At 35.9% G+C, this 25,311-nt stretch overlaps 1 protein-coding gene across 1 annotated transcript; it reads left to right on the forward strand.

Moving 5' to 3' along the window:
* The first annotated feature begins 6,997 nt into the window (after positions 1 to 6,997).
* Positions 6,998 to 25,200, forward strand: klc3 (kinesin light chain 3). The gene is made up of 14 exons (XM_062419053.1): positions 6,998 to 7,166; positions 9,931 to 10,179; positions 11,166 to 11,231; positions 11,866 to 12,030; positions 13,822 to 13,897; positions 15,938 to 16,083; positions 16,219 to 16,301; positions 17,032 to 17,119; positions 17,491 to 17,592; positions 19,254 to 19,427; positions 20,524 to 20,623; positions 21,014 to 21,194; positions 21,900 to 21,966; positions 22,175 to 25,200. Exons 2-14 carry the CDS (start codon positions 9,970 to 9,972, stop codon positions 22,268 to 22,270), a joined length of 1,554 nt encoding a protein of 517 aa, XP_062275037.1. The 5' UTR covers positions 6,998 to 7,166; positions 9,931 to 9,969; the 3' UTR covers positions 22,271 to 25,200.
* The last annotated feature ends 111 nt before the right edge of the window (positions 25,201 to 25,311 follow it).

The raw sequence follows: 25,311 nt of genomic DNA on the forward strand, positions 1-25,311 counted from the left end.
TATTGTGTGTTTGTGTGCGTGCATGTGTTGTGCGTCTGTGTGTGTCATTGTTCACTTTCATTCTTGCAGTCATTCATTTCTAATTTTAAATCAATGGGACGTTGGTGAAGACAGCTGTAACATTTTGCCTCTGCTGAGCTCTTTTCTGGTGTGTATGTATGCATGTATGCATGCATGCGTGTGCGTGCATGTGCGTGCATGTGCGTGATTGTTGCGTAATTTTTGGATCATGTGGCTGAATGCTAGTATCTATACAGTTATACACACCTGTGCAGCTTACCCATGCAGTACATCTATATATACACATACGTAAATGCACACACACACACACATACATACACACACACAAATACACACATATCTGACTGCAGGCCTCGACCATCATTCTTTCTTGCTGACGGCTATCTGATGAGCGTCAACAGGAGTGTTGTGTTGCGAGCGTGAAGTCCCACCACTTCTCTTACCTCAGCACTGATCTCATTTTTCATGCTTAGCAGCTACTAACACATCACACACACACACACACACACACACACACACACACACACACACACACACACACACACACACACACACACACACACACACACACACACACACACACACACACACACACAAACACAAACACAAACACACAAACACACGCTCCTTTTGTCAAGTATCAGATATTTAAAAAGAAGTGTGCAGATAAATATTTAAACATGCACAGTAAAGACACTTTTAATTTGAGTGTTGATTTAGATTGTAATAATAGTAGAGTAGACAGCTGTAGACAGCTGTGCAGGTGTGTACTGCACAATAAGGTGTTACTGAGTTATGGTAAAAATCAATGAGCGGGTAAAAAAAAAAGCATTGTCATAATTTCACAGACAAACATTTTGCAGAACAAAAGAAGAGAAGAAAAGGAATGAAAACATGCATTTACATTAAATTGAGTCAATAGTTGGTGGGTCAGTAATACTTAATACTTAAGAATACAAACTTAATAGTTATTTTAAAGGTCAGTTGGGTTTCTAAAGAGATTTAAAGGGCTGAAGTGATTTGTTGAGGCTTAGCTTTACTCAGGAGGTTTCACATTACACCAGCTTTTGTCCCCCTTTGGTCTTCAGTCTAGACTGTTTAAGTAAGGACACTCATTCCAGTTAGTGTGGTCGTCATAATGACAGAAGGCAAAACACACAATATGAATGCAAATGAATGTGGTGTTGATGAACATGTGTTTCCAGCTGAAATGTGGTATTTTAACTCTTACTGGTGAAACTGGATGTATGTAAATCTGGAAGAAAGTAAGCAGATTTAAAGTAAGCACAATGACTGAGTTGGTTGTTCACATATAAAACATATAATAAGCCAATTAGAAATCCTGGAAGAAGAGGAAAAAAAACACTTCAAAATCAAATAAACTGAAGATGTGTTGCAGTTATTTTTTGTGAACAGTTCACTTAGGATTTGTGTGTGTGTGTATGTGTGTGTGTGTGTGTGTGTGTGTGTGTGTGTGTGTGTGTGTGTGTGTGTGTGTGTGTGTGTGTGTGTGTGTGTGTGTGTGTGTGTGTGTGTGTGTGTGTGTGTGTGTGTGTGTGTCTTTGTTTTTTCTTTTCTTTATCCACATGCTTCTGTATATGTCTTACTGGAAAAAATGATTCTGACAGATATGTGTTTCCATCTGAAATATGGTATTTTAACTCTTACTGGTGTATGTTAATTCTAGAAGAAAGCAAGCAGATTTGTTTAATGTTTGTTTGCTGTCTTTTTTCTTTACTGGAAACTGCAATACTTTTTTATTTCCTGTGAACGATTCACATTGGATTTTTATTTTTGTGTGTCTTTCTTTTTTCTTTTCTTTATCCACATGCTTTCATATATGTATCACTGGAAAATGCATGTCTTTTTTAAATGCATTTATGCATGTTATTTTATAATCCGACAATCATAGTAGTAGTAGATGAGCTAGATGTTTGGCATGACACAGAAATAAAACTAAAACTAAAAGCTAAACTAAAACCATAATGATAAAAATGTACATCTGTAAACTCTGCACAGTATTTGTCTGCTGTGGACAGAAACTATAACTGCTTTATATAAAGGAATCTACATATTTTCACTGCAACAGATGAAAAAATAAACCAGTTCCTATTTTCTGCAACAAGGTCAGAGGTCAAAGAAACTTTGAACCACAGAGGTTTATAGGGAATATTTAGTGGCCATGAATACAGAGCTCAATGAAACAAGAGAAAATGGAGGAGTTCAACCTTCAATGGAGACATAATATAATGCAAAGTGCTTTTTTCACGCCATTTACACATTTCAGATGTTTCTTCTTATCAGGGTTATGTGTGCACAGGAACAAGCTCTAGATCCCACAAAGCCAAGACAAATCAATCATAAAAAGAATATTAAGGATATAAAAAGAGTTTTGTTAATGTATTTCTTACCCTGTATTAGTTTTCTTATAGCCTGAGTGATGAAATATACCCAAAAACAAACTTTGTGTGTTTCTGGCTTCAAAATGAGGTTCCTCGAGACTTAAGTGTACTTTTTATGTAATATCTGGTCTATTACAGCTTTAAATGAATACATTTACAATTTATATTGTTGCAATAAAAACAGGCTTCGAGGTTAATGTGCATAAGGGAGTTGCAAACCTAAAAACTCACTTTCCCACAATCCTCCTTCCTTTCCCCCCTTTCCCTCGCCACCACACACCGCCTCAGCTGTACATGATTAATACTGAAGGACTCACTTTGTCCTGCTGTCAGCTGCGTTTCAGCTGCCGGCAGCAGTAGCAGCAGCAGCAGCTGGGCTGTGACAAATGTAAGTGACTGTTTTCAATTTGAATTATGTCCATCATTAACTCTGACTAGTACTTGATTATTTAAATTTTAATATATGGAGCTGATTGCTGTTATCAGCCAGTGGCCTTCATATTTTTTCTTACATTTTTAATTACATAGTAGCAAGACTGCAGCACTCGTCTCCTTTGGGTGTGACAGGAAAAACAAACTGTCCATTTATTGCACAATTTAAGATTATCTGATCTGAATGTGGACATTGTTATTTAAGAATTAGCACTTTTTAAAGAATTTTCTGATTTAAATCATGATTTTATATTTTTTCTACAAAGTCCTTGCTTTGATTTTGTTATAATAAAAAAAACCCCACCAAACACCACATCAAACTTTATTGTGTGTATGATCATGCAAAGGTGTCAAATTCTGGTGTTCATTTTAGTATATGTACCGAAACTATTATTGATGGACCAGAAATAATTTTGTGTCTATTGGTCTTATTGCTTCCACCATCAACTCATTTTATTTGTCAATCAGTATCAGCTGTATTCATTAATCTATAATGTTTAGAAGCACATCTGTCTGTCCTGGAAGTGGAATCCCACCTCTGTCTCTCTTCCTGAAGTTTCTTCCATTTAATTCCCCTGTTACAGAGTTTTTTTGGAGAGTTTTTCCTAATCTGAATTATGGGTTAGGATGTTGTATGCTGTACAGAAATTGGAATATATAAATAAAAATTGATTTCACTTTTACGCTCAGAAATTTGTTGGACGTTTCTGTGAAAAGAAGGGTTTAAACATCTTTTTCCTGCACCTTTTCATACATTATCTATCTCGTCATTATCGTCATGTTCAGGCTCCTCAAAACCTGATCTTTTGACCCACTAACCCTGCTGACATGAATAGGTGAATATGTGATGAGCAGCAGGTAGTGGAGGGTTGTCAGCACAGAGCTAAGAAGCCTGGAGAAGTTTCCCCAGGGACCGGTGACCTTATATGGCCAGGCCCTGCTGCACGCCCACCAGTCAGTTGCTTCTCTGCCTACCTGACAGCTGAGCTGTCCGTCAAACCTGCTCATATAACTGTCATTCAGAGACACATGCAGCTCAACACACACACACACTTGGCTGGGCAGCTGTGTCTTCCTCCCTCTAAAATTTCATTTCAGTTGGTTTTAATGTGACTCTTGTGAAAGTGACGTTCCTCCATCCTCAGGACACCAACTCCCTCTGGTTTTAAGTACAGCTTTACTTCATTAGCATGAGCGGCATGCTAATTCCACAACTCAATGGATAGATCAGGGATAGATAGAGTAGCGCCACCTATAGAAACTCTATGGACACTTCATCAAAGGAAAATCCAAAGTAACAGTTGAGGATATCAGGCTTTAGGAAGTCACATTATATAAATATGATGGTATCTTATATATCTATCACAGGCACACACACACACACGTTATTTAGGTCCTCACTGATTACTAATGAAGCCTTAATGTAACTTTGTACCTCCATCGGCTTAACTAATCTGACATAAATAAGACTAATGCTGCACATTGCACACTGTGGCCTCTTTCTCTCTCTCTCTCTCACACACACACACACACACACACACACACACACACACACACACACACACACACACACACACACACACACACACACACACACACACACACACCGGTTAGGAACAGGAATGAAGGCAAATAACAGCACAAATTTAAAAACAGTACTATTTGTTAAAACAGGAGGAAAAAATGCAGGAACTGATGTTATTATGTATGCATTATGTATCTGATATATGTGATTATACCTGATAATAAAGTAATATTGGCAACCTTTAAGTGCACATTTTTCACCTCTTAAAGCAGGACGTTGTGTAGGATATAAAATAGAACAGGTGGATTATTCCAATCTGAAAAACTAAAGAGAGACAGTTTCATTTATTTTTTCTATTTTATACACATCATAAATATATCTGATATATATTACTGTCTGCATATGTATTACCTCAAGGTTGTGTTTAAAGATGCTGTTAAGGATATGTGATGACATTAGGTTATTATGATAAACAGTAAAAATGACACTGAATTTTTTATTTTTAAATGGAAAAATAGGCAACTTTATTTGTATAGCACATTTCAACAACGAGTCAATTCGAAATGCTTTACATAACACATAAAATGCATCAGGACAGAATATAAAAGCAGCACACAGCAAATAAAAAGACATTTAAACATGATATAAGTTTTTAAAAAATCTATATAAATAGAAAAATTGTAAAAAAAAAAAAAAGTGGGAATATTTAGTGATTACAATAATAACTATTTGTAGAGTAATTATAAGGACTCGAGTGCAATGTAGATTGAAAAATATGATTGTTTAACTAAAGGGAAAAAAAGTAATATAAGTGGTAATCAACTTAAATAGTGTTATTTTAGATAGTCATGTGAAAACAGGCATGCAGTGCAATAATAGTAATAAAAAAATGTACAATAGTTATATAAACAGTAAACAATGGTTATTCTTGTGTGCAGTACTGAAATACACGCACGCACACACACACACACACACACACACACACACACACACACACACACACACACACACACACACACACACACACACACACACACACTTACTTTCTCGGGGCCCAGACACAAACAGTCTCAGTTAATAATCCGCTCTCTCTCTCTCTCTCTCTCTCTCTCTCTCTCTCTCTCTCTCTCTCTCTCTCTCTCTCTCTCTCTCTCTCTCTCTCTCTCTCTCTCTCTCTCTCTCTCTCTCTCTCTCTCTCTCTCTCTCTCTCTCTCTCCTTCAGCAGGCAGCAGTAGTTCATATCTCCCGCAGATAGGCGGCCTTGTCCCAGTCAGGACATCCCGAACAGCCCGACCCCGGTGCCGCGGTGTATGGTGGGAAACAGGGGGATCAGGTAAGCTGCTCAGACTCGTGAAGTGTCGCAGACATAACCGGACAAATCCAGGAAGTCACCAGACTCTGCCTTCAGAATAAGAGTGTTGGGTTTATTTAAATGATGATAAACCTGCCTTAACTTTGACATATTGATCAGGTTAATCGATAATATTTTAGTATTACTTGTTGTGTTGTTGTCTCATACTGTTGATGTATATGTATTGATCCCATTTGGGAGAAATTCAAAATTGACACAGCAGTACAGTGGGAAAAAGTAGCAGCATAACGGTGAAAGTGTACTAAAAATATAATCAACAATAGATAAGACAAAATAGGATAAAATAAATAAATTAATATATCCAGTAAACTGGATCTGAGTTTAGATTATACCCACCCTCTCAGACTCAGAGTCATATTACACACTGTTGCTTTTATGAGTTGCCACCATGATTGATGCCATGCATTAAAGTGACTGTAGAGGGTCCACTGGATAAAATACTGCACTTTGCTTCTTCTTTGGTGCAATGATTTAATGGGACAGAGGCTGCTTTATGTTTTCATGTGTAAACAGTATAAATATTCCTCTGTGTCTAAATAAAAGTCACAAAGTCTCATTCAGCCCTTCTCAAGGTGAATAAAGTTTCTTTTTTTGGAGAATCTCACCTGTATGTTTGCACACAGGAACATTAAACTCTGCAGAAATCTGCTCTTATCATAGTTTAGTATGAGTTGAGTATATACTGTGTAATAATTGTGTTTTTACTAAAATACAAACAAACATATAATGGTATGCTGTTGCATTAATTAATTTGTTTATTCATTCAATTCTTCATTCATTCATTTGTTCATTCGTTCCTTCTTTTGTTCATTCATTTGTTGATTCTTTTTTTCATTTGTTCACGTGTTGGTTCATTAATTAATTTGCTTGTTAATTTCTTCATTTATGCATTCATTCATTCATTCATTCATTCAAATGTTTTTTCATTTGTTTGTTCATTTGTTAATTCGTCCAGTTAATCGTTCATTAATCATTCATTTAGTTGATTCATGCTTTCAATTATTTGTTGATTTATTAATCTATTTATGAATTCTCTCATTCATTAATTTGTTCATTTCTTTGTTAACTAAGTCATTTGTTTTATTCATTCATTCAGCCAGTCCCTCATTTTATGTTGAAGGTGTGAGCCGGAAGCAGTAGTGTCGCTGCCGTCATCTTGCCGCAGCATTGAGTGTGATGACAGCAGCAGAGTGGAGGAGGCAGCAGGTGAATAATTTACAGCCTTTTATTGTCTCACCTGTTCAACTCAAAACAAACGGAGGCAACGTGACAGCGGAAATGTCCCGGTGTGTGTGTGACTGAATCCTCCGCTCAGATCAACTACCGTAATCATTCTAATAATAATAATAGCGTTACACTTTTAACTCAAGAGTGCACAAAGAGACCAAACCACGCCGGAACCAGGACTTAGCAGGTAGGCTATAAATAACTTTAGTTGTTGTGGATGTGAAGAAGTCTGTATGTGTGTGTGTGTACATGCTGTTACCGCAACGTGATGTCAAAACCAGCAAGAGAAACGCACATATGTTGCACCGCAGCCGGGTCTGTGCGCACTCAGTTTATTTATTTATTTATTTAAATTTGGATTCAAAATGAAGAGAAACGTCAACCGTATGACGCAGTCGTCTTTATATCAGCTGAGAGGTTTGTGTTGCGTTAAAATCAGCAGTAAAAATACTTTATTTCTAAAAATGTTGGAAAACTGACGCTGAGGCCTGTTGCGCCGCCCACAGTAAACAAAGCGCACAGTCATAGTGTGTGTGTGTGTGTGTGTGTGTGTGTGTGTGTGTGTGTGTGTGTGTGTGTGTGTGTGTGTGTGTGTGTGTGTGTGTTGTGAGGATGTTAATTTGTTTTAATTAACTGTTTAACTGTTCGTGTCAAATTTGACCCATTTTCACACAAAACACCCCAAATGTCTTTTACTCTGAAATTTGATGACCCTTCCTAAAGTAGTCCAAAATGCAAAAAATGAAAATATTTTAAAATGTTATACTTTTGTATAGGTGCTACACATTTTACTCCGTTGAGGCGGTTCTCGGTCAAATTTTAATCAGTATCTATTGACATGACTTTTAGTTAAATGAATAGTTAATAGTTTTAATAAGATAGTAGTTATGAGGATTTCTTTTTATGATGTAGCAGTGAAGACTGATGGCTCTAATGGTTATACAATAAACCCCACAGTTCCATAAAGTTCTTACATAATACATTTAAGTGAATCTGCTTAGGTGTTATCTGTCTGTGTTACATGTTGGATTGAGTGTGAATGTTTGGACATGTGTGTAATGTTCAGGTTGATTATGACTATAAATGAATTATGAGTCCAACCAAAGATACAGCAGATGTTTAGATACAGTGAATAAATGCTTGAATTGAACTGCAGATAATGAAAAGACAATTTGAAACTGTCATTTTCAGCCAGTCTTGAAGCAAAAATGATTTTTTACTTTAGATAACAATTTGCGGATTACACTTAGTGACATTAAAAAAGTTACAGCATGTCAATATAATGCTCGTTTCTCATATCAAGTTCTCTTCTTAAACTCAAAACTCTTCAAACTCAAAACTTTAACTAACAGGATGTGCTGACGTGAATCAACATGCACAAGATTGATATTGTGCACGTGCACAAGACAAATCTTGTGCAAGTTGAATCTTGTGCACGTTGATTCACTGAAGTGAATTTGTTTTGTTTTTAGCTCCATGTGCTCACTTCTCCTCTCACTCTCTGCTCAAATAAGACTAGAAAAGAGGAAACTGAAAGCCATCAAATGTTTCAGTTTGTAGTGAAGCTGCCGACAGCTGTGAACACACTTTCTCGTTGTCGTCTACAGTGCTGAATATTTAAAACATCTTCACATTATCGAACACATAACTCTTCTCCAGTACACTGAGCTTTGATTTATCGACCTCATAAACACTTTCAGTTAGTTTCAGTGGTGAGGCGAGGCACATTTATTTGTATAGCACAGATTTAAACAACAGGGAAATTCAAAGTGCTTCACATAAAACATAAAATTCATCAAGACAGGTGTCAACATGCAACATGTGGCAAACATGAAAATACATTTAAATATCATTAAAAGTGTTAAATTGGAAATAAAATGAAGCTAGAATAGAATAAGGGCGATTAAAAACAGGAGAATACAAAGTTACAGTGCAGTGTAAAAGATATTAACTCTAACATTATGATTTAATAAAGAGCCGAAAAGTCTTTAGCCGTGATTTAAAGAACTGAGAGTTGCAGCAGACCTGCAGCTTTCTGGGAGTTTGTTTCAGATATGTAGAGCATAAAAAATTAACGCTGCTTCTCCAGGTTTAGTTTTGACTCTGGGGGACAGAAAGCAGACCTATCTGAAACGTATTTTGGCCCTAAACCAGTCAGTGCTTTATAAAACCAACAGAAGTATTTTAAAGTCTATTCTTTGACAGACAGGAAGCCAGATCTGAGAACAGGAGTGATATGACCCACTTTCTTGGTCTTAGTGAGGACTCTGAATTAGTTGTCGACTTTTTAGTGAGAAACAATCTACACACCGATCCGATACCATTCATAATATATCAATAAACTTTAAAGTAGTTTCACACCTGGAGAAAATGAAAGTTTTTTCTGGAGAAAATGACAGTTTTTTCTGGAAAAAAATTCTTCTTCACAGCTCCAAAACAGTAGCTTACACAACAAACTGTGCTGTGCAACTACAGTTTCAGAGCAGTGAAGAAAAATTGATCTCTGGTGAATATCAGATTAGAATAGATTGCCTTTATTGTCATTGTATATGTATACAAATAAATTAAAATAGCTACTCTGTGGTGCAAGCATAAAAACACAGGACATTGAATAAAACATATGACATTAAATAAGAATAAAATGCAGAACATATAATGGAATAAATAAATGTATATCCATTAGCAGTGTTAAATGTCAGCAATATTTTAGTAAAAAGCTAATATACAAGGCTTTAGTTTTAAGGGGTGACACTAGTGTTGCCAGTTTCAACAACAGCAACCGTATAAAGTTTTGGAAGACACATGACATGAAAGATGTGAATCATATCACATCCATACAGGGTTAGTAGTATACAGGTGTTCATTTCTTTATAAATGTAATGGGATTAGATTGGTACTTGGTATCGGCCGACTGATTCGACTTCACTCGTACCCCTCTGTGCTGTTCTCAGGTCAGCTGTTGTGAGAGGAGGAACCTCGGAGTTGGAGCCATGTTGTCGGCAGAGGAGATTCTATGCAGCACGCAGCAGGTAATCGCGGGGCTGGAGGCTTTGAAAGGAGAGAACCGCAGTCTGCTGGAGACGCTGCAGGAAGCCACGGAGAGCCAGCCGGCGTCGGAGAGTGTCAGCGTGGAGCAGGAGAAGAGCGGCATCATCCGCCAATCACTGGAGAGGATAGAGCTGGGGCTGAGTGAGGCACAGGTAGGCAACAGAAGAACAGAGCAGAGGCAAAGCTATAATGATGTATGTCTCCTCATGTACTGCCTCTACTTTTTTGTGGGATCTAGCAGCCGCAATCAGTATTTTGGAAGTGTACCTCACCTTACCTTATTAAAACGGAGCTAAAAGAGAGTTAGAAGTGCACAGAAACATGACTCCAAATGAATGATAATTTTGCTTTGAGTCTTTTTGTGGTGTAAATAATTGTTCTATTTACTTAAAGGCCAATAATACATCAGTGTTGTTTCCAACTTGTCTCCGTTGACCAAGCATCCAATAAATCAGCTTTTATTGCAGGTTTAACTTGTTTTATTAAATCTATTGTGTATTTTCAAAATGTTATTTAAGTTTAGGTTCATTGACAACACTCAATACATACAATGCAAGATATCTGTATAGACTGTATACACAAGACACAATATTGTTAAATATTAAGTATTTTTAAAATAATTTAACTCTAATTTAAAAATGAATGTCTAATTTGACCCATGTTTACATTTTAGAGAACAAAATCAACACCTTAAAAACTTTTCTTACCAGAAATTTGATGACTTATCTTCATGTGACCCAGAATATACTAAAATGGAAATATTTCACCTTTCTAAAAATGTTTTTGCGCAGAGGATACACATTTTTGTTTGACTCATATTTATTAAAAAAACCAAAGAGTGCACTCTCTCTGCTCTCTGAAAGCTTAATCAAGGATTAATCACCAATTTATTAATGACTGATGAGATTATTCATGAATGATTTGTGGTTGTGAAATTATGTATCGAGACTAATTTTGAGGGGATAATGTGAAATACCTGAATATGAGCAGTATGTAAGGGTTGATACAATATGGTCTGAGCCTAGTGTAGTGTAGTAAAGTGTGATGCATGTCCAATGTTTGACTTTTGGTTTATAGGTTTTAAATGATAATCAATTAAAGTAATCATTTTTATGTTTTATGTCTCTCGTCTCTTCAGGTGATGATGGCGTTGTCGGCTCACCTGGGTTCACTGGAGGCAGAGAAACAGAAGCTGCGAGCTCAGGTGAGATTCTGACATACAGCCTGATAATCGACCCCACAATCCAACAGTTAAATCCTTCATTATTTTTTCCTGTGTGGAGAGAATTAAGAACTTTATTTCACTTAAAATCAGGGCACAAAATTAGCACCAGCCACATGCTTGTAAAATATGCAAGTGGCTGATAGATTTGCTTCACTTAGGAGCTAAAGAAAACAATATTAATCTAGTGAGCTTGTCGGCTGGTTAAATGTGAACATTAAACAAAAAAGTAGATTTTACACCCTAAAAGTTTGTTTCTCTGTTGGTTAAAGTTTTCTGATACTATAGTAAATGTAAATCTCCCTCCTTCATTGTCCTTTTGCTCCTACTTCCTTTTTTACTCTTGCCTCTTCCTTCATCTCCTTCTCCTCGTTCATCCTCCCTGTCTGTTCATCTTCCCTGTCCTCCTCTTTTATGTCATTTTACCCCTTTGCTCCTTTTTCTCCTACTTAAAAAAAAAAAAAAAAAATTCCTTCAACATCCATCCTCTCATTCCTCTTTCCCTTTACTCTCTATTGCTTCATCTGCTTTCCTTCTCTCCTCTGTCTCATCTCCTGTTCTCTTCATCCTTTCCCCTCACCTTATCACTCTCTTTCTTCCTACTCCTCCTCCTCAGGTGCGTCGTCTCTGTCAGGAGAACCAGTGGTTGAGGGACGAGCTTGCCCGGGCTCAGCAGCAGCTGCAGGACAGGGAGCAGGAGGTGGTCACCCTGGAGGAGCAGAACAGACACCTGCAGTTCATGTCCTCCATACGCAAATACGACCAGGAGGAGCCGCTGCTGGTGAGAACGACAAACAGCACACTTACCTTTAGCAAAACCTACTGGAAGAGTCTGCTCTTTAATCAATCTCTGTGTTTCAGAATAAAACAGACTTCAGGGTGTTTTTAAATTTAAATGTATATGTTTATTTCATACATGAGAATAAAAACAGATAAAGAGAACAAACAAAACAAGAATTACACTGTTCAAAAAGAAGTAGGAGTAAGTACTCACTACTCCTCCATTAACTCATGTATGATTTATGAAGAACTATCCCACATTTATTTACAACCCAAATATTCACACAGTGTCACAAATAAAACCAACCAACACAAAGCTTTCTCATCTATATATTTGTTCTTTTGTTTGTATAACTATCTTTTTGAACTGATTTATATTTGTTCTTTGTTTTGACTAAATATCCAAACCACTCCTCAAGTTCACCTCACAGATTGAGATACACAAACTCTTCACTGTATTTTTGGATTAAACTCTTAAATTACAGCCCTCCTCTCTGCCACGGAACAATTTCTTTTGTATATTCACCAGAAGTGAAGTATTTCTTGCTTCAAACCTGATGTGTGCAGTCTTAAATTTGACTGGATCATGAATTTTAAAGCACTTGTCTGTGTGTTCACAGTATCCTGCATTGTTCACTATCCTAATCCTGCTCTTTTTTATAGTATGCATAATGGTTGTAAATTGCTTTTATGGGTGTTACCTGCATGCTTCCACACAGTAATTCTGATATTGTTAATATAAGTGAACAATACAGAGTGTACAGTAATTTTATGATGCAACATTTGTCTTGTTTTTCCCAGAGCTGCAATGCTCCTCCTTAAAACTGAATTATGAATCTTTGACTAAAATCTGACAAAGTTCTGAACCTGCAAAAGCATATGAAACAGATTCATTCTTAAAAGGCTCGTACAAGCTGTAATTTTCACACAACTATACCTTATTTACAAATGAAATTCATACCTACTGCCATGCTACTGACACTACCAAACTTGTTATATTTTGGTCTGCTGATTTCTAAAATTGTTGTTTTTACTCTTTGGGAGCATTTTTATGAGTGAAACCTGTCCACAAATGAAGTGAAACAGGTCGCCCCATATGGATGTTTTAGAGGCTTTTATTTATGTTAATGATCAGATCTCACTATCATATGAACAGATGACATTCATCAGCCTAAAGGAAGTGATTTACAAGATGTTTGGGTTGTTAAAAGTGTGTTGAATCTAACTTAAAAATCTCATAGGAAAGAACAAACATCACAGAAAAAGTCACATTTTCTTGCATTGCACCCATTGGCAGTTATCTTAAAGTTGCTGTAATTGTATCTGATGTCTGTCGGTTAAAAGATTTCCACAGAAAGCTGACAGACACACAGTCCTGACACATTATCACCTTTTGAAAGTAGTTATGGCTGACCTACTAGAACCATTATCATTCATTTGCAGTTGTATTTGTGTCCAGCTGATAAACTGAAGTCAGATATTCACTCTCCCTTTTAGCTCTGGTTTTCTCTTCACCAACTCCTGAGATAAATATCTGGCTCTTAAGCTGCTAAATGTTCATGCACTTTCTTCAGCAGCTACTAGCTCTCAATGAGACACTCAGACTGAACTGTACTGTAAATGTGCTGTAAAACCAAAACTGTGAGCTTCAAAGGCTTAAAAATGTGAACCTTTTTATTCACATCTACTGCATATCATACACATGGGTAAATGTTGAGAACATGACGCAGCTTCATCTTTGCTCATAGTATCATCCTCTGAATCCTGCGGGTGTGTTTGTTTCCCCCTTTAGGAAGACAAAGAGACGTCTTCCACCAAGGAGTCTCTGGACGACCTCTTTCCTGCCGAGGACGAGGAGCAGTCACAGAGTAAGGCTCTGCTTATGTGTATTTATCGTGCTTTTCAATTAGGTCTGGGTAACGTTTAAAAAATGATGATACCAGCAACAATCCAAGTACCCTTAAAGTGATGCTGATACCAGTTGAGTACTTCATTCGATACCCATCATGTGAATGGAAGCATTAAATTGCATAAAATGCCATCACAGACGGGGTGTAGCTGCTGTGGCAGTGGGCCAAACACATGTTGCATGGGTGCAAAAAGGATCGATTGCAGGTATCATTTGCCAGAGATGTTTTGATACTAATTGGTATCGATTTAATTCGGTCAATACCTTAAAGCAGTAGTCTCCAACCCTGCTCCTGGTGAGCTACTGCCCTGCATGTTTTAGGTATCTCTCCACTCTAACACACCTGAGTCTAATAATTAATTCCTTATCAAGCCTTTTAACAAGCTTTAGCTGCTTGATAATGACTTAATTATCAGCCAGTCCTCTACACAGTACCTATTTTCAACTTCAGCTTTATTATTATGCTGATGGAAATTTGCTCTACAGGAGGCATTAAACACATCAGATTACAAAGAGACATATAAACACTGACAAGGTCAAATATTAAAGAATTTAGTTCACCAAAATTTAAAAAAACATATTATCTGCTGAAATTTTTAGATGCTCTTACTGTACTAATATAATGGGAGTGTTAAAATCAATCAATCAATCAGTGTCTCAAATAATTAAGACAGTGTTTCTGGAAGGAGATGTCGCTGTTAGAGTCACTCATTGATCTTGTTAAAGTTGTTAACAAAGAAAAAGTGATTAAATACTGCTGGTGGGAAAATGTTTCTGTAATATGGGTGAACTGACCCTTTAATATTTAATGTTACGTCATGATGAGCTTCATATTAAACATGTCGCTTATGTGAAAATACATTTATTTAAAAAATGGTTTCTTTAATCAAAGGTGCAGCTGATAACCAGGAAGACTTTCTGTTTCCACTTTGTTGAACACGTCTGAACTGTGTGACTGCAGTTTTATATTTTGACTCTTCACACACAGCAAACACATTTCAAGCTCTAATGTCACATTCGAGCATCTACATTTACAGGCAGCGATAATGAGTTTTCATAGCATGTGATGGATAATCAGTTTCAACCCGAGCACACCGGGAATCTCTCCACAGTAAAAAAAAAACACATTAAAAGGATTTTCACTTCTAGCTCACTTTCTGTTCTGTGCTACAGAAGCAGGCTGAGGATTGATTCGTTAATCTTGTTTAACTCGAGTAGAGTCACAGCACGGCTACAGAGACGGCTCTGTTTTACTGCAGCTACACAGCATGAAAACATTTTAAAGCTGCAATGACAACAACCATTTTCCTAAGACATGATTTTGTTTCTGTAGAAATAACCTACTTTTTCTATGAGTCACGACACAAGATTATCTATGTGGAATTTTAATGTTTAAAGTTTGAAATCTATCCAGATACCATCTTTATATTTATATTGTGTGACTCCCTCGATCATCAGTCCATTAGTAGTGGAAATACTGAAATCATTATAGTCTCGGGAGGTGGAGATGGTTGTTATGTCTGGCAATTCAGCCCCAATGATCTTTCCAGCTGTTTTAATGACTCTCTGTATGCCCGCCTGTTCCTCCTTCATACAGCTGAAAAACTGTCAACTGTCACACTCTCGATAGCTCTGCGATAAAAGTTGATCAGCAGCCTCTGCGGTAGATTTTCTCTTCTCAGTTTCCTGATATAGAAGAGGCATTGCTGGGCTTTCCCAATGACTTGAAGCTGTGTTGGTGTCCCAGGACAGCTCCTCTGTCACTATTAGGCCGCAGAACTTAAAGAACCTCCTCGCCGCTGATGTAGAGTGATGGTTGCACCATTTATATATTTCTTGTCACTTCCTTTAATTAATTTACTTATATCATATACTTATGTCTTATCATATTTCAACCTCTCAATCTTTGAAGAAGTGAAAAGTCCAGCTCTCAATTTGTATTAAATTCTCCTTTGTGTGTGTGTATGTGTGTGTGTTGTTTTTTTTAATTGCTGTTCAGTGTCGCAGCCTCATCACAGCAGCGCAGCAGCCGCAGCCCAGCAGGGAGGCTACGAGATCCCCGCCCGCCTTCGAACGCTCCACAACCTGGTCATCCAGTACGCATCCCAGGGCCGATACGAGGTCGCCGTACCGCTCTGCAAACAGGTGAGAGGGGCGCGTAACTGTCTCTGTTTTAGTCCCACAACAGATTTCTGAGGATCTGGCTCCTTCACATCCAGCCTGGGAACAAATTTGACCTTTTATACCTACTTCTGATTTACTTTCATCATGTCTCAACAGGCCTTGGAAGACCTGGAGAAGTCCTCAGGTCACACCCACCCAGATGTAGCCACCATGTTGAATATACTGGCGCTGGTGTACAGGTGAGGCCAAGTGGAAGATTATTTTCCATGTTTGAGAGTTAGAGTTAACAGGAAGAATATTTACAGTATCTAGTGTTGTGATGACATAATACAGCAATTATTATTATCATTCTATAAGTTTTATTTTGTTATACATTTTTTGTCTGTTTCTTTTGTCTTTTAATTTCTTTTTAATCTAGTTTTAGTCCAGTTTTTATAATTAAACTTCATCTTTTATTTTATTCTCCTTTTAATCTATTTTAACCTAGTTTTCTCTTATTTTACTTATTTATTAAATTATTTTATCTATTTAATCTATTTTTTTAAACTTTATTTTATTTAAAATTTCTAAACATTTATATCATTTTTATTTTCTGATTTTGCATTTCACTTTGAACTACACCAGCCTATATGAAAGGTGCTATATAAATTAAGTTTGATTGACTGATTGATTGAAAATAATTTAATTTACTCTGTTACAGTTACTTTGTATAACTTGGCTAACTGTGACAAGGCTGTTAATGCATCAATAGTGCAACAATAAGCTGAATTTAACATAATTTAAGCTCTTTACAGACTAAAAGTGATACATCTTGAAAAATCATGAAAATACTAATAATGAAATTATAAAAGCTACAATTATCTCTGTATTTAGATGATGAAACTCCATTTACTATAACCAAATGATTTCTGGAAGGATTCAGGTGTAAAGTGATTAACAGTGGGGACTGTTTTGTTTTCTTCTCCACAGAGACCAGAATAAATATAAAGAAGCGGCCAACCTGCTGAACGACGCGCTGGCCATCAGGGAGAAAACTCTGGGCATGGACCATCCAGCTGTAAGTCTCCCTGCTTTAATAAACCAGTGTCAGTCTTTATTAACCCCTAAAACGCAATGAATCTAACCAGGACAAATTTAATCTTAATCACTTTCTTCTTTTTTAGTATTTATATCACTTGATTTTACTCAGTTTTTATCACTGAGTGTTTCATTTTTGTAGTTCATTACCTAAAATTGTATATAGTTGTTTATAGTTAAGGTCAGACACACAGAGTTGATATGTAATGTACTGTGTGTGTGTGTGTGTGTGTGTGTGTGTGTGTGTGTGTGTGTGTGTGTGTGTGTGTGTGTGTGTGTGTGTGTGTGTGTGTGTGTGTGTGTGTGTGTGTGTGTGTGTGTGTGTGTGTGTGTGTGTGTGTGTGCGCGCAGGTGGCAGCAACACTCAATAACCTGGCAGTGCTTTATGGGAAAAGGGGAAAATACAAGGAAGCAGAGCCGCTGTGTAAAAGAGCTCTGGAGATCAGAGAGAAGGTGAGAAAACACACACACACACACACACACACACACACACAAACACACATTTTTATGACTTTAATACTTCCCTATTATTCACTGCTACACAACAAACCTTAACGCTAATTTAATACTAACTCTAACTTCAACATCAAACCCAAGTCTTAATTTAACTGCAACTGTATCTTTAATTTCAAAACATCTTCCTAACCTTAAATGACCCTTTTTGAAGAAGTGAGAGACACTAAAATCTCCTCAAAGTTTTAACGGTGTTAAACCATTATGTCTCCATAAAACTCCATTTCTATGTTAGTGCCTGAGTTTTTCGCAGTATTGTAATGTCTATTTGTGAATAAATCCAATTGTGAAAATAATTCCAAAGTAACCTTCCCAACGCTACCTGTGTGTGTGAGGTCACTCCTGTCCTGTAGGCTTAAGAGGTGGCTGTGAAATGTTTATTGTTTGCTTTGTCACTGTAAAAACCAGTTTGGATTCCCAGTTTACAGTGGATCCCAGTGGTGATACCAGACAATCATACATCTCCGCCTACTGAAGTCTGAGGATTTCTTAATACAAGGGGCAGTTGTTTGAACAGTGACAACAACAACCGCTAACAAACCTACACCCTTATATTTTGTTGAGGGCACACCTTATTGGGAATAATGCCCCCATCATGGCACTCAACACAATTATCCTACATAGTGAACTGCATGCCACCACGTCAGTATGAAGACTTTGGATTGTTTCCACCCACTTTTAACAACAACACCTCGGTCGTTGTCCTCAGTCTCTATGAGCAAAGTGTAGACCTGTGAGTCTACGGCAGATAAAAAGGATCAAAAGTTCAAAGATATCTTCCCAAAATATGTCTAAATATGCAGCCAGCTTCGCTCTCAACCCTCAGCTGCAGCAGTGGTCAAATATAACTAAATTATCTCCTTCATACAGCAAACAGCCATAGTTACAAGTTACTTTAAGGCAAGGCAGCTTTATTTATATAGCGCATTTCATACACAGGAGTAACTCAATATGCTTTACATAAATACAAAACATCCGGATGAATAAACAGTAAAAATAGGACACATTAAAACATACAATTAAAAAAAAGAAAAGAAAACCCAATTATAATAAGAAAGACAACAAAGTTCAGAAAAATACAGAGAAAGACAATAAAAAGCTAGACTAAAATAGAGCATAAAATATGAGAGTGCAGCATAAAATAATTATTTGCATTAAAATTATTAAAATAACATACAGTGCAAATGAAAGACTAACACTTAAAGTGCTTTAAAATAGCAAAATCATAAGCACATGAAAAAAGAAAAGTTTTAACCTGGATTTAAACATATTCACATTTGGGGGCTGATTTCAGTTCTGTTGGTTATTTGTCACATTCTAATAAAACACAAAACATCTGTAATAATAATATAATTGTAACAATAGAACATACATTTTTCTGCATAACGTACTTTTAAGTGAGATTTTTAATGCAGGACTTTTACTTTAATGGAGTATTTTACACCGTTGTATAGTTATATTTTTTTAGGTAAGAATCTGAATATATCTTCCATCACTGAACCAAACACCACCCCAAGTGATCTCTGAACATCAGGATTTTGCGTGTGGATCAGATCCTGTTGTTTGTCCTCAGGGTGTGTTTTCTCTTTCTTGGGGTTCAGGTTTTGGGTACAGACCATCCAGATGTGGCCAAGCAGCTGAACAACCTGGCTCTGCTGTGTCAGAATCAGGGGAAATACCAGGAGGTGGAGCAGTACTACGAACGCGCTCTGCACATCTACCAGAGCAAACTGGGACCAGATGACGCCAACGTGGCCAAGACCAAGAATAACCTGGTGAGAGGTGTCTGTTATTCTGCTTTTTTTTTTTTTAACATTGTGCTGTGACTATTCTCTCTTTACATGTTTCCTCAATGAGTTTGTCCTTTCACATGTAAGAGTTTGTAAAATCACACATCATTAATCCACAACATTGCTGTGTACCTGCCCAGCTGTGTTGGGGAGTGTCTAGTCACATGTAGCAGCGTTACATAATTTAATTATAAAATAATTGTAACTGTACTCTGTTACAGTTACTAAGAAAAAATGTATGATTAAATTACAGTTATGAAAATGTTGATGATTACAAAGGAGGTTACATCTGAAGTCACACCTTTAAGATTTTGCTCAGGAGGGTTTTTTCCTCAATTTTTAATATTTAACATGTTACTGAATAAATATATTGCTGTTTTTAATTCTTTGAAATCAATATTTTTTAAATATTTAGTAAATAAATCATGACATGGGCTTAATTGGAGCACACATGATCTTAAATGGTGTCACAGTACCAATTAAGCCCATGCCCGAGTTTTGACTTTTTTCATCAAATATCTTTATTTTATATTCCAAACTCTACATGAACTAATGAATACATTTTCAAATGAGAGATAAATCTTGCTTCATAAGAAATGATCTCCCTTATTAATCATGTCAGTATCCATGAAAAACACCTGAACTTAGATTTTGGTGCTTAATGGGTACACTTACCCTAACAGCTGAAAATATTTGTTAAAAAATTATAAAAGTAATGTAAAGGTAATCAAATGTAATAAGTTACATTACTTTGATGAAGTAATTGAAATAGTTACATTACTTATTACATTTTAAATAGGGTAACTAATCATCTGTAACCTAAATCTGGCATAAATCATCTCTTCTCATTGGGAGATTAATGTTTTTTTGTGCATAATCATTGTTTAATAAAGACAAAAAAGAAAAATATGACAAATAGAAACCTTCTCATACAGTCGAGTCATTGTTTATTTTATGCCTCCCAAATACTTGCATTTACAACTGCATGTGGAGCAAATTTTACATTTTATGTCTCCATCACTCAAACCTTCTTTCAACACTCACTCATCTCACTTTCCTGTTTCTCTCTCTCTTTTTTTAGGCTTCCTGTTATCTGAAGCAGGGAAAATACAGACAAGCCGAAGCCCTTTACAAAGAGATCCTTACAAGAGCGCATGAAAAGGAGTTTGGATCTGTAGAAGGTACAAAATGGTGAAAAGAAATGTGTATAGTGTGTTTTTACAGCTCTCAAATGTAAAAAAAAAAAAAAAAAGAAATTGGTTAAATTTGACCCTGAACAGTATGTTAAAAGTGAAAGCATTAACACATTAAATGAGGTTTGTATTATAAAGACATATTTACTTATAACGTTTCCTTTATTCCAATAAAGGCTAAATCTACAAAAATGAACACCCAATTTTCCATCAGTGACAGATGGATTAAATTATAATGTTTAAGTGCATGAGAATAAGCCAGAAACGTACTATAATGAAATGTAAATACTCTGTTGTTCCTGTTAGAAGCAGGTCTTTGATGTAATGGATACGTTCTTCCATCAGTTTGTCGTTTTGACCGTCCAATCGTCTCTCCAGGTGACGGTCGTCCCAGCTGGTCCGGCGGCGAGGACGGCGGCTCCAGAGCAGACGGACTCGGCAACCTGAAGCGCAGCGGCTCCTTCACCAAACTCAGAGAGTCGATACGACGAAGCAGCGAGAAACTCATCCGCAAGCTGAAAGTCGCAGCCATGGAGGAGACAACCCCGAGGAATGCCGGGTAAGGGGTTAGACCCCCAATGCAGGTCCCCAATGTAGCTGAAACCAGATCCTGAACCAGTACTGGAAGGTTTTTAGCTCATGAATGCAATCTGATGTCATCAAAGTTTACTGGTAAAAGTTATAAGAAAAGAAAGAGGAGCTCTTTTTTTATTCAAATTGTGGTTATTTCATCTTTTGAAAACATATCCTTTATGGGTCAGTGACATAAGGGTTGGCAGGTTGAGCAATTCAAAAATATCTTAAAAAATAGTTTTAAAAGCAGAATCAGGTTTGTTGAAATGTACATTTTGTATTTCTGTTGGGTTTTATAATTACTTCATTTAAAAAAAAAAAAAAAAAATCCTAAAAACAAGTTTTGACAAATGATGTAAAATGTGTTAAAAACAGTGTTGCATTGTAAAAGTGATTATATTTATTCCACATTTTAGTTCACATTTATATCCTGTATATAGTCAGATTTTTATGAAAAAATACTGGTTACACCAACTGACACTGGGTTGCATCACGTCATTGACCCATATATAATTATTAAGATTAAAAATTCAGCACTGAAAAATAGAAATGTCACAAGATTCAAACACAGTTTAAAGAGAGGCTGAGCTTGACTTTGGTTTATAACAGAAGTTTTAGTGAGTAGTTTAGTGACATTAGGCTCCTTTGGTAAGTATTAAGAGTTCATTATGTCACTGTGTGCTGTTTTCAGGATGAAAAGGGCAAACTCTCTGAATGTGTTGAATGTCGGAGCTGGAGAATCTCAGGACGGATCTCAGGTGAGCAAACTGTTGGTGATTCATTAACCCATTTAACCGATGACATGTATGTACTTGTAGTAATAAATCTACGTACTCCTTTGGTGTTAAATGACCGTTTCTGTGATGTTTCTTCTCTCCACAACTAATATATGTACATGTGCATGTCCTTGTTAACTGATTAAAAATCCTTTTGACTCATCATGTGTTTTTTTGTTTTGTTGCTCAGTTGAGTCAATTGACAGATCGTCGATCCCTGAGCTGCAGCACGCAGAACCTGACGAGACGGGGGTCACTCGGTGGGACCATAACACACACACCTTAAAGGATAATTAGACAAATGTTCACACAGTCCGCTGCTCTGAATCAATCTGATATCGAACACTACAGTGGATTTAAATACCCTTAAGCAAAACTAAGATAATAATTGTAACAACTGGAGCCTTTTTCGACATCTAACTTGCACCTGAGTGATTCTCATGAACACGATACAACTCCAACTCCACGTAGGTCATAAATCTTTGAATATTTAAACTATAATATATAAAGTTATTGAAATCAGTTGAGAAATGTAAACGTTTTAATAGTTTTTCTCCAGAAAAACTGCAGCAGTCAATGCATCGTCTATGATCTATTGTCTCCTCTTGTTTGTGGTGCTGTGAATGGTGCAATGGTAACGAAAGCTGCATGTTCGGACACTGATATATGTATTTATACAATGCTGGAAACCATTATATCTGATCAATCTGTTAAATTCTACAATTTTCTACAAATTTATATTTAAATCCCTAAACTTGCTTGAATATTTATTATGCTAAATTGAGGGGAAACCATTTAATTTTTCTCCAAGGCGCAATTACAGTAATGAATTAGTGACTCATAAATCTTTAAAAAAAACATATAAAATACTTTTATTTACATATATTATATTTTGGTGCTTAACAGCAAACCGTAACATGTAATAGACATGTTGTAGTGTCAAATAAAAGTGAATCATTTTACGTTTTGTACGTTACGTACGAGTATGTCCCTAAAATCTTCAGACATATGTTGCGTTTGGCTTCATGAGAATCACTCAACTGTTTTCACCATTTTGCTCTAAATAAGTAACAGAATATTATTGTTTTCTTTGTCCTTCACAGTATAAAATGACATGTTTGTCTCCAGTAATGAAAGGTGATTAAAAAGTCATTAGCGCCACATTTCTACATTGCACTAGAACCACTAATACATCTACACTTTCCTTCCTGTTCACTTGAAATGTACCTTCATTCCTTCCTGAGTATTACAAGTTAATTATAAACGTAAAAAACATAATCTCACTTTAGACCACTTACAATTAAAACCAGCATTTACAATGTAGGAAAACTTATATTTTCACTATATTGGCATAAATGAGACCAAATCCTTTGCAGATTAACAGAAATCTGTCATAATTATTGTCACATTTACTTTATTAGGATTTAATTATGCTTGTTTTGCCCTTTTTTATATCTTTTTTTTTTTTTAAACCATATTTAATAATTTCTCTTTTGAGAAGCACAGGGATGAAAAGTCGTTTGCACAATCATTAATGCATGTGATGTTTGTCCAAATATAAATGTTACATTTTGGTTTACGAGGTAGAAGTAAAGCTACAAAGTTTATACTGTTTAAAAAAAAGTTACTTAAATGTTTACCATGTGCAGGTCATAGAAATTATATTTTCATATCAGAGCTAATAATTTACAAAAACAAACAAACATTTTATTCCACATTATTAAACTAAGGACCAAATTTTTATGACTGAATTTAAGTTTAAAGAATCTAAAATGTTTCATGAATCAGTTAAAAAAAACTGCTGCAAAATGAAGGTACGTGTCACTGAAAGATGGTATTTTAAAAGGATTGTCAATGCTTTTTGCACATTATCAGTTAATATATTTAATTTAAACGTTTAACTGTAGCAAACTGTAATTGAATATTAACCATCCCAATTACGCTTGATGAACTTCACAGATTATTTATTCGTTCATAAAATATTTTAAGTTTTCTAGATACTCAAAATTGTGTGCCTGAGTCAAAGTTGTAATGCAAAAATTCCCAAACTTTGATTTTTTCATTCGCTATTTGGATTAAAATGAAGCGACTCACTTAAAAATCAAGACTAATTAAGACAGATCTGTACAGTTTACCCAAAGCCACTCTAAAGGATTAAATCATTTCAGACTTTTGTTGCCTCTCAGCAGCAGTGCATTTAAACATTTTTTTTAAAAAGACAAAATGGCATGTAGATGTAATGCTGTGTTTTTTACCCACAGGGGTGAAAATAGCTCATTACAGCATGAACAACGTTTTCAAGTAGTTTTCTTCCTCCTTGTAATTTTACTCCTATTCCTCTTCACTGAAATGCCTGTTAAACTACTCTACAACTTACCATATACTCACTATAATAAACCATAAACCCGCTTTCTAAATTTTAAATAGGACATTTGGTAGATTTCTTTGTGCTTTTTATTAAGTTTAAATCTATAGTAGCAAGAATTACTTGAACTAGTTACTTGAATTTGAGACTCAAGTCAAAATTTAGGTGAAATAACAACAAAAACTGATTCTTCCATTTTTATAAATAAACACTCAGGAATGTTTTAAGAAAGAAAGATACTGATGCAAAATAGATGGAGAGAGTGCTGCTAAGAAATCTCCCTTAAAATGACCACTGGATTTTATTTCAAGAAACTCCTGTTTGGGCTCTAATAAAGTTTTATTTTTGCTCATAAACGAACATATAACCTATTTTTTCATGATGGTGAAAGAACTATTGATTGTACGTCTGCTGTGGTAGAAAACACTTTCACTGCTGTTTATTTAAAAGGGTTGAAAATTATTAGTTTTCTTGTAGAAAATCCAGTCTGTTACCAGCTTTTACTGAAGCATTGTGAGAATGTTAACGTACGAAATGAAAACAATGAAAAAACTATTATGTAGAAAATACGGACAATTATTTCATCATGTGCTGTGCTTATTCTGGTAAAATAAATATGAATGTTTGTATTTTATATTTGCAAAGTTGAGCTGAAATGTAAAATAAAAGTATGAGAAGATGTAAAACTTTAAATTTTAGTGTGTGTGTGTGTGTGTGTTTGCATGGAAATGCTTTGGGGGTTTTTTTTAGGGTTGGTGCTCTTGTTATGTTTGGATAACATAACATAAAATTAAGGTTTGTTAAAATGTACTTTTCGTATTTTTGTTGGTTTTATGTCATTTGAAATGACATTTGCACCATTTTTTTTAACCAAAAGACTGAATGCTCCTGAAAATTTAAAAATGGTGTAAACACAAAAGAATGATAAATATTAAATATTTTATCCACCTAAAGTGTATTTA

Source organism: Scomber scombrus, chromosome 5 (assembly GCF_963691925.1).
Source record: "Scomber scombrus chromosome 5, fScoSco1.1, whole genome shotgun sequence".
Lineage (NCBI taxonomy): Eukaryota > Metazoa > Chordata > Actinopteri > Scombriformes > Scombridae > Scomber > Scomber scombrus.

Bases quoted from the DNA above. Each gene is read 5' to 3' on its own strand.
- klc3 (XM_062419053.1), top strand. From the start codon at position 9,970: ATGTTGTCGGCAGAGGAGATTCTATGCAGCACGCAGCAGGTAATCGCG. The intron at 17,120-17,490 runs GTAAGTCTCCCT...GTGTGCGCGCAG, and splicing joins TGGGCATGGACCATCCAGCT to GTGGCAGCAACACTCAATAA. The intron at 21,195-21,899 runs GTAAGGGGTTAG...TGCTGTTTTCAG, and splicing joins ACAACCCCGAGGAATGCCGG to GATGAAAAGGGCAAACTCTC.